Raw genomic sequence first — 17150 nt, 5'->3', positions numbered from 1 at the left:
TCTCTTCTCTTCTCTCTCTCTCTCTCTCTCTCTCTCTCTCTCTCTCTCTCTCTCTCTCTCTCTCATGATGGGATTGAGTTGAGCCCAGGGACATTCTACCCCTGGGCTATATCCCCAGCCCAATTTTTATTCTTTATTTTGAAACAGGGTCTCATTATCTTGCAGAGGGCCTCACTAAGTAGCTGAAGCTGGCTGAGAACCTAGATCCTCCTGTCTCAGCTTCCCAACAGTTAGAAGCATGCACCACCATGCCAGCTTCTCTTTCTCTTTGTAATGCTATCTTTTCCTCTCTGTTTTGACTCTATTTCTATTATCTTTTCATTTACCTACCTACACACCTTCTTACCTGTATGTCCTTGTCTATCTCCTTCTATTCTTTTTTTTTGTGTGTGTGTATGTGTGTGTGTGTGTGTGTGTGTGTGTGTGTGTGTGTGTGTGTGTGTGATACCAAGCAGTCAGATTTAACTTGGTCTTCAAAATAATCAGGAAGAATTAACCTTCATGAGAATTCACATCTAGTCCCACTTCTTGGCACTCTAAGAGGCCTCTTTGCTAAGGACATTATTTAAGCCATTTTGGAGAAAATTTACCTTTAATCTCATACTATTTGTCTTTATCTTGGAAGAAGAGAAAATGATATCAAAAGTCATGGGAACCCCGTGATTTTTTTTTTCGTGCTAAGTATTGAACTCAGGGCCATTTTCATTTCATGCTCAGACCTCTTTCTTTTCTTTTTTGAAACAAGCTAGCTTCAAACCTCTAATCCTCCTGTCTCAGCCTCCCAAGTACTAAAATTACAAGTGTGTGTCACTACACCCAGCTCAACTCATGATATTATCCTTAAGAGGTTGTGTTTTCAACCCTGTAGATACTGTGTATAAAGAAAACTTCTGCTAGTTATAAAATTCTGGTCCCTAACACTAGGTATTATATACCAAGTCTGTCTGATCTAGAAGAAGACACCATACCTCTTCCTGCTCTCAATTTTCCAGTAGATAAAATGGATAAAGAGGATGACATTGCACATGTCATCTCACAAAATCACTGTTACAACATGTATAAATATCATCTCTTCCTCCCTTTTCCTATTCTCTTTCTTTCTCCTCCTATGTATGTGGAAAGTTAAGTAAAGTTCAAAGAGATTGAGGTTGAGGGTTTTTTTATGTCTCACACAGCTTATGTGTAGCAGAGGTAGAATTTGAACCCAGTTTACCTGAATTCACAACCTTTGCAGTCTTCTTTATTGGTGTTTAGAGAGTAAAGTCTGGGTTTATGATCAGTGATGGACCTAGGTTTTATTATACCTAAGTTGGTCATGGTCACTCAGAAGCCAGAGCTCCCGAGAAGTTCTGGACCCATATTCATCCCATGCTTGTGATGCCAGGCATGCTACTGGACACTGCAGTTGTCATCTGGCTACAACCCTTCCTCAAATAATTGAATTATAATGGATTGATTTACTTTGGCTCTTCTAATGGTATTTCACTATGTAAACTGTTTGCAGAAATAAACAAGGGATTTGGGAGTTTGGAAAGGGCTCAACATTTTGCTGCCCCTGAATTCAATGACTCCTTTTTCAGATAGTCAGCATCATAGAAATTCAAGTCTTATTTCTCCTTGACCTAAGCTCTTTCTAGTTAGGGGAATGTTGCTTGAACATGTTTCAAGTGAGTACTGATTTCATGAGTTGATTTAATTCATTTGCTTAGGAACAAATTGAACCTTTGGAAGAAGAGCATTTTTTTCCTCTTGATGATTATTTTCACATGTACAAAGCACATTTATGTTCACTTCCTGGCTAGTTCTATGGTTATACTGAGTGGTTGTCCTGGCTGGGACCATCCTGTCCACATCATAGAGAGGGAGCCAGACAAGGAGAAGCGAAGCTAGTTATGTAAAGTGACAGAGCTGATACAAGGGACTGAAAGCAAACCCAGATCTTTGACTTTTAATTCAGTGCCCTCTTCAGAGCTTCACTTCATTATGTTGGAGTAAATATGAGAAGGGTGATCCAGATAAAGCAATACCCTTAGGGTGATCATATATTCTGACTTGCCTGGGATATTCAGATTTTCTCAAGGTATTTGCCTATTGCCTGAGCATAGCTTTTAATAGCACTGCCATAGCTCTCTGAGTATGTAACCAGAGGACACCATATAGGGATGATCTTTCACAGGGTTCAGGATCTTTCAAAGGATGCACAGCATATAGACCTGATGACAGCCCATTAAGCTGAAGACCTCTATAAAATAAGCACTCACGCAGGAGGGAGTATTTAGCTTCACCTAGAAATCTTTGGAAAAGGGCAGAAGAGTTGACACTGGAGTTGTTAAATGGTAGCAGGGTGAATGAAGTCTTTCAGGTGGTCACATCTAAGTTTTGCATTGAATTGCTCAATATTGGAATTCCAGGAAACAGACATAGTTCATACCTGCTTAGAAGGCAGCTTGCAGCCAGTTATGCACTTCTGTGAACCTTGTCCTTGCAGCTAAGTGAGAATCACTGTAGCCAGTGGCAATTTTAAACCATGCCAAGTAGGAACCCTTGCTGCAGTTTGAATTACATGGGAGTTTGAGAATTTGCTTGATCTTTCAATGAAACAAACTCCTAAGGTGTCCAACGAGCTTTGAGAAGGATTAGACAGAAAGAGCTCTTGGATTCCCAGGACTGTAACCCCTTTCTCTGTTCCGATGACTGAGTCTGGAGAGGAAAAGAAATTTGTCGAACATAACAGACCAATTTAGTTTTAGAACTTGGATGGATGCCAGTTCATTTTTTATGCAAAACTGAAATCCTCTTTAGAGTTAAATAAAATCCAGTTTGCAACTACGAAGCTCAGTGGTATCAGATACTATATCCATAACTCGGAAAAATGAGAGCCCGAGGTGGGATCTCTGTTTTGGCATAGATACACTGCGTGAACTCAAGCAAGTTATGAAAGATATGCGGAATCACGGTTTCCTCATCTAAAAGATTGAAAGAGTAATTAAAATACGACTTCTTTCCCCATGAGGTTGTTGTGAAGCTCACTTGGAGATAATGAAGGCAGAGGTGTTTGTGGACTTTTTGCGCATGTGGCAAAGGCGTGAACTCTGCCTTTTTCACTTTTTTTTTTTTTTTTTGCAGGTCTGGGGATGGAACCCAGGGGCATTCTATCTCCGAGCTACACCCCCTGCCCTATTTTTTAGTCTTTATTTTGAAACCAGGTTTCAAGGAGTTGCAGAGGACCTCACTAAGTAGCTGAGGCTGTCCACGCACCGCGATCCTCAGGTCTCAGCCCCCGAATGCTGGGATTAAAAGTGTGCGCCACCACACCTGGCTTTTTCACCTATTTTTAACGTGTATTATAATGTTGTTAATTATAAGCACAAAGCTGTTTTGCAGGTCTGTAGAATTTTTAATCTAGTCTAATTGAAACTTCCTACCCAAGAGCGCCTGCTCTCCTTGCTCTCCCTCCAGAACCTGGCAACACCCATTCCACTTTCTGCTTCTGTGGATTATGCTACTTTAGATACTCCATATACATGGGATCATGCAACATTTGTCCTTCTGTGTTTGGCTTATTTTACTTAGTGTTATGTCCTGCAAGTTCATCCATGCTGTTCCATATAACAGAATTTACTCTTTCTTTCTTAAGGCTCAAGAGTGATCCATTGTGACTAACAATGATAAGCTTCATGGGGTTGATGGTTTTGGTGGTCTAATCCCACGGCTGATGATGATAACTGATGCCAAAGAAGAAATATTTACCTATTCTCCCCAACTATGTCCATCTCTTGCAGATGAACCTAGCCGGTGCTATTTCCATGATGGGGATGGGGTATGTGAAGAGTTTGAACAGAAAACTAGCATCAAAGACTGTGGTGTCTACACGCCTCAGGGATTCCTGGATCAATGGGCATCCAATGCTTCAGTGTCCCATCAAGATCAGCAGTGTCCAGGCTGGGTCATCATTGGACAGCCAGCAGCATCCCAGGTAAGATCCCAGCCATGTGTGCCTGCAGATGTTCTGAATCTCTCTCTGTCTCTCAAGGTGCCCACATCAAATACAGCATCACTGGATGGGGTCACAGGGGCCTGTCTTTAGCCAAATATAATGCTAATGCCTGTTGAGTACCACTTGTATCGGATTAGACATGCAGTGGTCCAGGGGAGGAAATAGCAACATAATAGCCGTAGTGACTATCCTTCTACCTCCCTGCCTAGAATTTATATTTTGGAAAGAACTGCCTTTTAGATCAAGATATGTGTTTCGTGAATCAATATATGTGTTTCCTGAAGCAAGATATGCCCTTCTTGAATTAATAGTGACTCTACCATGAATTTGCTGTACAACCTTCGACCAAACTTTCAGTCTCTCTAGTCACTTTTTACCTTCTTAAAACAGAGAGCTTAATGATCTCCAGGGACATTTCCAATTCTAAGAAGCTAGGATTCGTTCCTCAGTCCCCTGCTGTAGTATTTATGTCACACAGTTCTCCTCCAGGGACTGGCATCTTAGTTGAGGGAACAAGTGTTTTGGAGCCACCAGAGCATGTATGATTCTAGGGATCGCTGTGCTGTCCCCAGAGCCCCCTTTCCAATTATCCTGCTGAGCAAGCACCTGCCTTCTTCCAAGACTCAACTTCCCACAGTCACAACTAGGTGCTTCTGACTGCCCAGCACAGTGGCCATTTCTGAGCCTGCCTGCCTCTTGGTCTTCCAGATGTACCATGATTCCCAGACATCTTTCTTTGGGGTTTGCTTCCTTGGATCAGGTTCAGTGGGGGTAGGCTGGGCTTCTAGATGAAAGAGAAATATGACCTTTTTCTGGGACCCAGAGAAAATTCATAGAGTAAAGTACAAAATAGGACCTCCTCATTTATTAGTGTTTTTTCATGTATCTGCTCATTTCTTCATATTTTTCTTATGTTTACATTAGTAGATGGACAATTTGCTTATTTACATATCTGTATTTATTTCTGAATGCTCTGAAAAGAGTGGAAAGAACTGGGAACCTATCATTTCTGAGAGGCCTCTCATGTATAGTACTAACCTGAGGGAGGAGGGAGGAAGGAAGGAAGGAGAGAGATTGTCCTCTCTTCTTGTTGAACTCATTTCTGTGGTTGCATCTGTCCTATCACATTGAACTCCAAGGATCTTTCTCCCCTATTAAGCTATCAGTGCTTTAAGAATAGTTCAAATTTTCTTCATCTTTGTACATTTGTCTTAAAACACAGGATCCAGATAAGGCAAGGTACTCTGGAAATATCTGTTTTCTTAACTGGAGGTGTACACACATGTGTGTGCACATGCACACACACACACACACACACACACACACACACAGTGCCACATGTGAATGAACAAAGAACACTGAGAGATGTGCTGGCATCACCCCTCTATCACACAGAATGCACAGGAATTCCAAATTCAACACCAGCACCCACCCAGTTCCCAGAAATGTTGAAAAAGCATAACTCAAGTAAAAGATTATGATTCCGTTCAGAACCTGACATGAACAAGAGTCAAGGTAGTAGCTGTGCTTAAAAATCACCCAAAGGTTATTGCCACTAATGTGAGCAAAGGAAAGAAAGAATTTTCCAGCCTTAGCCTTTGAAAAGAGGCTTCATGGGGCAATTGTTCTGATCTCGTAAGGAGAGGGCTGTCAGGAATTACGGGTGATTATCTCTTCCTAAACAAAAATCCAATTAAAAAAATCATTATAAATACTAGCTCTTCGATCTACAAAGAGGAGACAAGGAAACAAAATCATCCTATTGAATTATTCATTGTAGCCAATTTTATTTTAATGAAATCGACTAGGTTCCATTACTCTGGGCTTGGACATAATCTTTGTTACAAGGAGACTTGGGCAATAACTAAATTTGCCCTAATGAGATCAGCTCACTGGAGAATAAAGGGTCAGGGGAGGGGATCTGTGTGCAGGCTGGGTGCCAGGCCTGGGGGGAACAGAACAATGTCTCCGGAATTCTTCATATAAAAATAAACTCCTAGAAGTCATTCACACACCCTCCCCCACCATGATGCACACATGTACATACATACACACATGCAATCACACAGAGATACCAGAGCTGGCATAATTCAGGCTTAAGTCTCCTCCTGAAGTGGAAATAGCTCCCTCCCTACAGCAGGGAGGGGAAGAAGAAGTTTGACTGTGCCCTTTATTACCTTGTCCAGTGATTAGAGGAAACTGCTAGTTAATTTTCACCCTGTCAGGGTCTTAGTGAATATGTTGATATATGAGAGGAAGATGTTCTTAGGGGATTAGGCTTAAGAATAAGGTAGAAAGACATACCATGTGCCCCTTGCTTTCTTACAAGATAATCATACTCTCTCTTTCTCTTTCTTGCACATACATACACACATATGCATGCACATGTACAACACACACATATAAATTTATACAGATATAGGCACCATAGGGACTTGGGTCCAGAAAATGAACAAAGCAGATACAGGAGAATGGAGGAAAGAAGCAGTAATTCTGGGGGCTTTCCAGCCACTGTGCTGGAGACTTACACATACCTCATACCCAACCCCTTGTCGTTCTTCAAGGTAAGAGTGACTCTCTACCTTGGAGAAACTGGGAAGCACAGTGGTTTCACCAGTAAGTCACACAGCCCACAAATGGAGAATGTAAGCTTAGCTAAGGAACAGGACGTCACATCTGAAAGTTGGAAGTCACTGGATTCCTGGTGAACCTTTCTGGGAAACAGGCAAACTCCTAGATGGACAGATCTTGGTGGGTATCACTGTGCAGCCCCACTGAGATGCTGGATTTGTTCTGAAGCAAAATAGCAATAATCAATGTCATCTTTGAGCCAGGCTGCTCTCACTCCCTGCTAAAATGACCCCATTGCAGGATCCCATGGTGTTCTCAAGGCAACTCCTTTAACGTGGGAATGATGGATGACCACAACCATTCCAATTTCTTCTTTGCAATTCCATTTGTCCCACTCTCTGCTGTTCTCTGATGTTGTAAGAATAATAAGTGCAGGTGTTTGCTAGATGTATGTGTCTACCCCTGTGCTATAACCTATGAAATAACCCAAAGGGGTATAATAAAATTCCATCAGGGGTGAGAACTCCATCCAGAAGTACAGCCTTTTCACAGTAAATCCACATGCTTTTTGTTAACCACCGCGAATAAGCAATACTCTTTGTGTCTAGATCTAGAATTCCGATTAAAATTTCAGTTTTGATTGTGTATAAGCCTGCCACTTCTAATGGTTTCCAGTCTCTCTTGTCCATTCTGCTCCAACAAGATTCCCAAATTTGGTTAGAGTAAAGCTAACTCTGAACAAATGTTATCAGAAGTATCAAAACTTCCTGGTGGTGCAAAGTGGTCTGAGCATCCTATAATAGGACACATTCTTTGGATGTCTTGGCCACGCACCTTCCTGGCCCAGCTGGAATCAAGAAGTTCTTGAGACTTGAGACGGAACAAAAATGGTAATGAACTGAAAAAATCAAGTTATCTTTCTTCTGGGAACTGTAGAAAGGGCTTGGTTGAAGTGCTTGCGAAGATCTTGTCTTGTACTTATTTTGCCTTTCTGTCTCACATTTCTCTAATTCTTTACACCCGAGGCTGACAGGATGCAAGGGAGGTATTCTTTCCCCCTACTCTCACCTCTAACATTTCTACCAAGGCCTGTCTCCTGCTCTCCAAATAGGCACCTCCCTCCTTTGCAATGACCTGAGAAGGAGATGGAAATATTAACACTAGCTGGGATTTACAGCACTGTCCTAGGGATTACAGAACTTCACTCAAGGGTAAGACTTAGACTAACCATTTTCAGGGTAGTCATTTGAGAGCCAAAGTAAAGAATATTTTTCTAAGAATGAGACCTGTGCACAATGGACTGGAGTATGTAGTAAATTCCTCACCATGAGACACCAAGACTGAGCTACAGACTCTATGGAAAATTCCTGCCGTAGAAGACAAGTGAGACCTAGGTACTTCTTTCTTTGTAATTAATTCTCTACTATAACAATTTATATCAGTTAAGTGATTCATTTGATCATATGGAATTATATCTGAGTCTTACACTTGGAAGTGTCAGGGAGGCATCATGGGTGATAATGAGGTCAGGTAGAAATCATAGGAATCTGGCTTTGCTTTTTTGACTTCTATTCATTCATAAAAAATCATTGAGTAAGATACTTTTCTGGAATGTGGGTGTCCTCCTCTGGAAGATGGGAATGATAACATCTACCTGATGCAGATCAAGGATGAAGAAAATATTCTTAGTACAGGATTTTTGCACTTCCTGGGTAGGGCACATGCCTTATTTCTATTAGCCTCCTCCTCATCCCTTTTCTCCAGTGCTGGCCACAGTGGCCCCTGTAGTAGAGAAGCTCAGTCAACATTTCACTGAGTTAATCATAGTAGCACCAGCAAAACTGCTGCATATCAGCATAGCAAGTACTATGAGAAACTTTGAGAATATCCTAGTTAGTCCCTTGGCTGCCCTCAGACAGCTTACTATTTCAGACAAACAACATTCTATTTCAGAGGCAAGCACCCAGCCAGAAATAGTAGCCTAAGGTCCAAGAGCATGAGATCCAGAGGGAGGCCCTTAAGGAAGAAAAAATACTGCTATCAGCTTACTCAGCCAACAGGGACAGAAGCCAGCATGTTGGATGGAAAAGTCCTCTGCCCGTGTTCAGACAGTACTGGACCAATTGTAAAAATAGCATGTACCAAGTTCCTCTGGGATTTGCACCAAATTCTTTGAATCTTACTGAACTACTACAAAAATAGGAATGGATGTTGTCACTCTACAGATTGGGACACTATGGCTCAGAGAGTGGAGGAATTTCTCTGGGACTCACCCCCGCAAGGGACAGACTCTGGCCACTTTACTACTAGCAGGAGAGCCCAGGTACCAGACAAGGCTGTTTTCAAAGACCAAGGTCTGAGAAGAGCTGGAAGAGCTGGTGTCATTTGTGTCTTCTTGTATACCACCAAGGAAGTGGGAGCTGCTCCTCTCTTATACTCCTAATACTACCCCACAGATTTTGCCCCACTGCCAAAATCTTCAACTTTTGGCACACATTCTTTTAGGCTGAGCATTGCCCTCGCCAGAGTCTTCTGAAATATGTACAACATATGGAAATATAGAAAAAATATAGGAAGCATTTTTGACTTCCAACCCCTGCATGTAAAACAGATTTCTTTGATTTTGGAATGTATGCCTAATTATTGTTGGAGTGTGGAAGAGAGAAATAGAGAGAGAGAGAGGGAAAAAAGAACGCACAAATATGATAATTGTAGATTGAAGAAGAAACTTTACTCAATTTATGGTTTTGTCACAAGCCATGTGCTGTACACAGGAGACTTTAAAATGCCAGTAAAAGAGTCACGAGATGTGCACATTCCTGATGGCCACCACGTCTGTGCTAGGAAGGCAGGGCTTTTCAGTCTGTGTCTTCTTCATCCTCATCTCCAGAGCAAGGGGCTAGGCACTCACGGTGCTCCCTCTACCCCAATATAAGACAGCTTTGCATGTTCACTTGGGATGCAGTGTAGAAAGTGCTGCAACACAGGAGCCCACAGGAAGGCAGGGAGATGTTTCCCATGGAAGTGACTGCTGAACTACTCCTAGAAGGACAAGTAGGGGTACAGGCCAGGAAGTATAGGCCAAACACATTAGGGATGAAGGAGAAAGCTAGAAAGAGACAGAGAATGGTATATGCAAAAAAGAAAAAAAAAAAAAGAAAAGTAGAAAGCCAGTAAGAAATAAAGTGAAAGACAAGATGAGCCAGGAAAGGTTCTCAGGGAATCTGCAGATCCTGGGAATCTAAACTCTATCCTGAGAGCTACCAAGAGTGTCTCTGAGGTTTTAAGCAGGGGACCAACATGGTCAGATGTTCACTGAAAGAAAAAGAATGGCATCTATTTACCGTCTATTGATTATCTCCTGTATGTCAGACTCTGTGTCATTTTTGTTTCTTTTTGCGATACTGGGAATTGAACTCAGGAGCATCCTACCTAAAAGCTGGGACTTTTTCCCAGCTCTATTTTCTTTTATTTTTATTTTGAAACAGGGTTTTACTGAATTTCTGAGGGCTTCACTAAGTTGCTGAGGCTGCCCCCCAAACTGAAATCCTCCTATCTTAACCACCCCTGTAAATCTCTCCTGGGATTATAGACATATGCTACCACACCCCAGTTCCCTATGCTCTTCTGAAGGATGTTTCTTATATATTCACAACTGTGTTAGAAAGTCTCACTCTTCTCTCCTTCTCTTGAAGAAACTGAGTCTCAGAGAGGTGAGTCATCTCACCTACAACACTATTTCTTCTGAGAGTTTTCTTTCCTTGTATCTGGATTCTCGTACTATATTAAAGCAACCTGACTTGGAAAGTTTGAGTTACCAAGAAATTCCCCAATGATATTTAGATACTTATTTGCAAAGAAGAAAAGGGAAAAATCTTAAACTCACCACCAATGCTGAGGTCATTATTGTAAGGGCTGTCTCTCTGCCCCGGCCTGCTCTGTGTGCCATCAGCTTCACAGAAGCATTGGGCTCTTCTCACTAGTGACATGACACAGCCTCTGCTTATGTTGGCAGAGGAAGAAGAGGCAAAGTGAAGACTGCGAAATATAGGACCAGATTCCAAGCAGTTTCTCCAAAGACTCAAGGGATCTGCTTTCTTTTGGTAGTTTCTAAATACTTTTTAGAAGCACATGTACAAATCATATAAGAAAACAGAACAGCAAAGACCATGCCTGGTTACAGCCTATAGCACTGAAGTGGCGCATTGGAGAGTCCCTACAGGAGAGTAAAAAACAGAGCCCTTGTGCCGGTTGTTGTAATCATACTGAAACTTGTTATTGAAACTTGGCCTCAGAGGGACTTTAAATCTACTAAACTTCACAGGGTCCCAGAAAAGAGATGTACCAGACTCTCTTCCCGGCCTTTTCTTCTCTCCCTTCTTCATTCAGTCACTCTTTCAATAGCCATTTATGCTTATATAAATCAAGATATTGTGAATGGTTCTGGAATTTCATTCAAAAATTTTTGAGTGAGGAGAGTTTTTTTTTTTTTTTTTTTTTTTGTGTGTGTGTGTGTGTGTGTGTGTGTGTGGTACTAGGGTTCCTGGAAGCCCTTCTACCTCCAGGCTACACTCCCAGGCTACTACTCTTTATGCGTTTTTTATTTTTGGACACAGGGTCTCTTAAGCCAGCACAGCTGGCTTCGAACCTGCGCGATCCTCCTGTCTCCACCTCTCAAGTGCAGGGATTACAAGTGTGCGCCACCACGCCAGGCAAGTGAGGAGAGTTTTAAAGAAAACTAAATGAGATTTGGCATCAGATCAACCTGATTTCCATCTCTAGGGTCCACCACTTACTAGCCTTGTGAAGTTGGGCAAGCCAGAACTCTTCCCCACACAATTCCTGATCTCTAAGGTAGGAATAATATCATCTCCATGACAGGTGCTTGTGTTGATCCAGAAATGTGGTTCTTCCAGGTGTATAACCAGCAGTGTGGTTTTCCCTCTGGCAGCAATTGACAGATTTTTTACACAGACATCTGTATCTTCCTGTGAAGATTTGGTAACTGATGGACAAATCCAATTAGAAACAATGTGTGATTTTTTTTGTGTGTGTGTGGTACTGAGGTTCCTGGAAGCCCTTCTACCTCCGGGCTACACTCCCAGACCTATTTTTATATTTTTATTTGGAAACCGGGTCTCCTAAGCCAGCGTGCGCAGCTAGCTTCAAACCTGCATGATCCTCCTGTCTCCGCCTCCCAAGCGCAGGGATTACAAGTGTGCGCCACCACGCCCGGCTATGTGTGAATTTTTTTAGGGGAAGGGAAGTACTGGCATTTGAACACTGGGGCGCTCTATCTTTGAGCTATACCCACAGCCCTATTTATTTGTTTATTTTAAAACTTTTCAAACAAGGATATATATATTCTTGGTGGTACATATATTCTTGGTGGTACTGGGGGTAGAACCTAGGGACTTTCTATCTTCAGGCTATACTCCCAGACCCATTTTATATTTTATTTGAAAACAGGGTCTCACTAAATTGCTGAGAGCCTCACTAAGTAGCTGAGGCTGGCTTCGAAACTATGTGATCCTCTTGTCTCAGCCTCCCAAGCTCAGGGATTACAAGTGTGCAACAACACACCCAGCACAAACAGGGTTTTATTAAACTATTGTACACTGGCTTCAAACCTGTGATCCTTCTATCTCATCCTTCCAGCAACTGGGGTTATGAATGTGAGCCACTGTACCCAGCTATGGATTCTTTTTAAAAAGGTAGTCTTTTAGACAGAAATGTAAGGAGAAAGAGACTTAGAGAACCTCTTAGTCTTCACTTAAAACTTGACTTTGATTAAACAACTTCCTTGGACCTCTAGATCTTTCTTCTGTTATGAAATGGTTCTAGTATTCAATTTCAAAATTAATAGATCCTGATTCTGAACACGCTCTTCTCAAAGCCCATTTTCAGCAGTGGGATGATTTCAAGATGAACTGTACAGATGCTTGGTTCAGTGCAAAGATGGGGGACACTGGAATTGGTACTTCTATTGAGACAGGAATGTTGGCAAACTTCTGTGACTCATAGAGATTACTTTAGAAAGGCGAGGGGAACCCAGGCAGGGTGGCTTATACCTGTAATCCCAGTTCTTGTAAGATGCAAATGGGAGAATCACAAGTTTGCAGGAGACCCTCAGAAACTTAGGGAGGTTCTGCTTCAAAATAAGAAAATAAAATAGACCTAAGGGTATAGCTTAGAGATGGAATGCCCCTGGGCTCAATATCAAATACCAAAAAGAAGAAGAAGAAGAAGAAGAAGAAGAAGAAGAAGAAGAAGAAGAAGAAGAAGAAGAAGAAGGAGGAGGAGGAGGAGGAGGAGGAGGAGGAGGAGGAGGAGGAGGAGGAGGAGGAGGAGGAGGAGGAGGAAGAATAAGAGAGATCAAGTGAATCTGGCAGTGAGGTTATCTATGCATTTATTTTTTTTTTTCAGTTGGGCGTTTGGAGAAAATAAACAAACAATAAATACTGTGATGTGGCCCAACATTTATACAGAGGACACATAAGTTTTAGAGCCAGTAGACTTGGTTTGACAACTGTTCCTTATCATCTATGTAGACACTTGGCAACAAACTTCACTGTTTTGAACCTGTTTTCCTATCTTTACAATGAATGTGGGATGGTCCGGGGTGCTCCAGGGAGCTGCAGTCGATTATTGTAGGTACATACCTACTTCTTATTGGCCATCTAAGTCGTGTCAGTTCACAGTCCTATGGAAGTGTGCTGTCGCTGACACTGAGTCTGCAGGAGGAACAAGGTCATGTAGGAGGGCGTGCTTTGGGAGGGGGCTCCGTTTGTAGACATTCACAGCAGGTATGTGGGTTGGACAGGGAAGAGCATCGAGGGCCTGGTTTAGAGAGTAAACCTTTGCTTCTCATGTGCCAGTGGACTCCTGACCTGAAGCCCGGGAGCAAGCCGGCCTTTGTGGTCCAGGCTGCACCCGCTGGCTCTGTCTGCTGCCTCTGCCCTGCCAACCCTCTCCATAGCCCATGTAGGAAGATTCTTGGGCCTTTGTTTTCCTCCTCTCTCTCCCAACCCACTCTTCTCTTGCTGCCTTTTTTTCTCCATATCCCATCTTCTAAGTCTTAGCTTCAGGACCAGATAACTTCTACCCATCCATGGCATTTCACTCAGGCTCCTTAAGACCTTTTCTAGTCTTGGATTTCATTTTCCTTCTTTCTTTCTTCCTCTTTTCTATTATTGTTTTGTTCCAAGTGGGGTCACCGGCATGTAGCCAACGTGGCCTTTGCTGTATAATTTAGTTTCATGTTCTGTACCCAAGAAACATGTAAAAAATGTAAACAGTGTTCACTCTCTGGGCTGTACTGCACTTAGGAAGGAGAGCCAGCCTAGCTTGCTGAGCCCCCTGCTTTGGCGGTATTGAATTCAGTCTCCAAAACCACACGCTCCTTTCCCTAGTCTAAAAGTAAACTTTCTCAAACCAGGCCCAAAAAAGGGGTTCTTGAGGGGGTCAGGAGCTTGGTTATGTGCAGTTTTCTTTTGCGCGCACACATGCGTGTGCATGTGTGTGCGTGCGTGCGTGTGTGCGTGTGTGCGTGCGTGCGTGTGTGTGTGTGTGTGTGTTTCAAGCCCTTCCTACCCTGGCTTAGCCTGCATGTGTTATTTGTAGAACCAGATAGGAAGGGGCCTTTTACCTCCTCTTCTACCCTAATCTCAGTTTCTTATAACTGGCCTAATTCTTCAGCCAGACCCAGACACCAGAAGGTCCTGGATCACTTTGTGCCTGTTCATTTTCCAGGGAGAAATGTACTCAGAGAAGCTCATGAGAGACTTTCCTGCTGAGATACACATCTGTGTCAGAGTGGTCCAAGAGACTTCCCTAGGGCTCCTGCCTGCACTGGGACCTGTCCCCAAACTGGACTCATATGCACAGCTGGTGAAAAGGAGCTTGTCTGACATCTGCATTTCACTCCTTCTTGGGAGGGAGGCCCCTGGGGTAGGCATTGCTTGGAAGGGATCTGATCTACTGGCACTTACCACTCTTTTACCACTCTTTGGAATGTTTTGTGCCACCTGGATGATGCCCACATCTGCAATGCAGCCTCCTGGAAGCAAGGGGTCTGGGAAGGGCAGAACAATGCAGGGGGACTCTGGGAGGAGATTACTGGCATGCTTCAGGGAGCCGTGCTCAGAGGTGGTATCCCAGAGAAGGTAGACTCCTGTCTTTGTCAAGATCCAGGCTCTAGATCAGCTGCCCAGCTGGACTTTCTGTGGTTGCTAGAAGTCTTCTGCACCTGCACTGTCCCAGACAGTAGTCTCTTGCCACCCATCATCTCGAGTCTTAAAACTCGTGAACCTCGTGCAACTGAGGAGCTGAGCTTTTAATTGTCATTTATTTCAACTTAAAGAGCTTCATGGGAACCATGGCTGCCCTGCTGGACAGAGCACATCCACACAGCACATTGCCTCTCTGGGCTGTCAAGTATGGGGAAGCCTAGGACAAACTCTTTAGCCTCGCTGGGCCTCAGTCTTCTTATCTATAAAATAGGATAATTAGCCAGGTGTGATGATACATGCTTCTAATCTCAGAATTTGGGAGGTTGAGACAGGAGAATCACAGATTCAAGACCAATCTCTGCAATTTAAAGAGACTATCAATACCTAGTGAAACCCTGCTTCAAAACAAAACAAAACAGAAGGGCTGGGGTATAGCTTGGTGGTAGAATGTCCCTGGGTTCAATCTCCAGTACCGGAAAAAAGTAGGATAATGAAGTGAAGTTATTGGAGGATCTCATTAAAGCATACACAGAGTACTTGTAACCACCTTCAGCATAGATTGAAAGTTTCCTAAATTCATTCATCTGTGTAGTGGGAACTATGTGCCCATTTCACAGATAAGTAGGCAAAGATTCACAGAGGATCTCTACACTATGTGATAAAACAGGTGTATATTCAGGTTTTTCTAGCTCCTAAACCCATTTGTTTTTAACCATACCTTTATCAAGAATTTTTAAATGACATCTCTCCCTTTCCTAGAGTAAGGTATGGCATGCCAATCTTTTCTCTGATTCAGTATCTTACATCTTTTAAGTCTGCATAATTCTCATTGGGTGATTGTTTCATTTGCCTTTGGAGCACATCTTCCATCATTAATTGGTCTCAGTTATCTCTTGCCTGTGAAGTTCTATGTACTGTTTCCAGGTATATATGTCTCTCCAGGAAATGACTCTTGTGTCAGGCCCCCCATACTGTTTGCACACATTTTAACCTGCCAGTCACCCTATGGGGTGGCTACTGTATCTTCACTGGAGTAAATTAAACTGAGACCGGCAGAGGTTAAGTATATAGTTGGCCTAGGGATAGAGTGAGACAGTTGAGAATCTGAATGCACAGTTCTCTCATTTCACAGAAAGAAAGAGAGGAGGGGAAAAACGAGGGAAGAAACTGTTAAGTGTGTGTTTCTAGTGAGGAGGAGGTGTGTAAACATTTGTGTGTGCAGGGTTTCTTTTAGTTCTCCAGGCTGCCCTTTAGAGAGGCTGCCCTCCGTCTTCTCATCCTACAGCAGAGACATGCAGACTCAGTGGCAGGTTCAGTGGCATGAAGGTAGTGAACAGCAGAAGCTGAGATTCCAACTCGCATCCCTTTGACCTTGAGAGGCGTGTGGCTTCCACTGCTCGGTAGAAGAGCCAGGCAGGTGACAGGTGGATTACCCTTGAGGGGCTCCCATTGTGGATTCCAGACCATGCTGAGGCACTTTCCAGGGGACTGCATCTCAGAACATCTGCTTTAACACCAAGCTTTCACAGATGTGCACTGCCCTGGCCAAGGCTGCACCGGGGGAAAGCATCACTCTGGAAGGTCCCTGTCCCTCAGATGATTCTGATGATGGAATGAGTGGCGAACACTGAAGCCCACAGTGCCCACTGGACACCTTGTAGACAAAACTGCACAACAGGGTCACCCGCCCTGCCTTTGCAATCCACTGTGGTATGCTGGAAAGAAATGCCACCCTTCCCTAAAGAAGTAAAAGAGTTCTTGTTTAAGCTGGAAGGTCAGCAGGACTCTATAAAAGGCTTAAGAAAAGCCAGGCTTGGTGGCTCATGTCTGTAATCCCAGGTTCAAGATTAACTTCAAGTAACACAGCTAGATTCTCAGCAACCTAGTAAGGCCTTGTTTCAAAACAAAAAGAAAAAAAAAAAGCTTAAGCATCTCCTTCCTTTTTGCTCTTTGTACATTTTACTACATTGCATCCTTTGAAGCCCCTTGCTAGGAAAAATCAAGCTCAAGGCATCCTAGGAAAAACCACTGCCTCCTTTTCAAAAGCAAAGAGCAAGCGAGACCCATGATCACCGAGGTACCGGAGGCCACTGGGGTCTGCCATGTGGTGTGGAGTCAGCAGTTCCAGCCTCTGCTCATGGAGACCGTAGGATGGTATGAAAGGACCCTGTGGTCCACAGTGAGGAGTGGGTACCCAGAAAAATCGCACCCTGCATCATTATCCTGGCATCCCGGCTGTAATTCCCTGCAAGCAGTGTGGCTAGCACTTCACTTTGATCCCAGTTTGAAACACAAAGGTCTTAATTTGTAAAGCTTGAGATGAAGAGAAAGGGAGTGAGTGGAAGGAACAA

General features: G+C 43.2%; 1 protein-coding gene across 1 annotated transcript in view; it reads left to right on the top strand.

Moving 5' to 3' along the window:
- PAPPA (pappalysin 1) overlaps positions 1-17150 on the top strand; it is a gene marked incomplete at both ends in the record, with an annotated part of 247503 nt that overhangs the window by 145852 nt on the left and 84501 nt on the right. The window contains one exon of the mRNA XM_080709626.1: positions 3783-3976. Within this exon, the coding sequence (XP_080565752.1) occupies positions 3783-3976 (194 nt within the window). The remainder of the gene's footprint in view (positions 1-3782; positions 3977-17150) is intronic.

The sequence above is a fragment of the Muscardinus avellanarius genome, assembly GCF_963383645.1.
Source record: "Muscardinus avellanarius genome assembly, chromosome: 13".
Classification (NCBI taxonomy): Eukaryota; Metazoa; Chordata; class Mammalia; order Rodentia; family Gliridae; genus Muscardinus; species Muscardinus avellanarius.
This window is presented reverse-complemented; position numbering and strand designations above follow the sequence as displayed.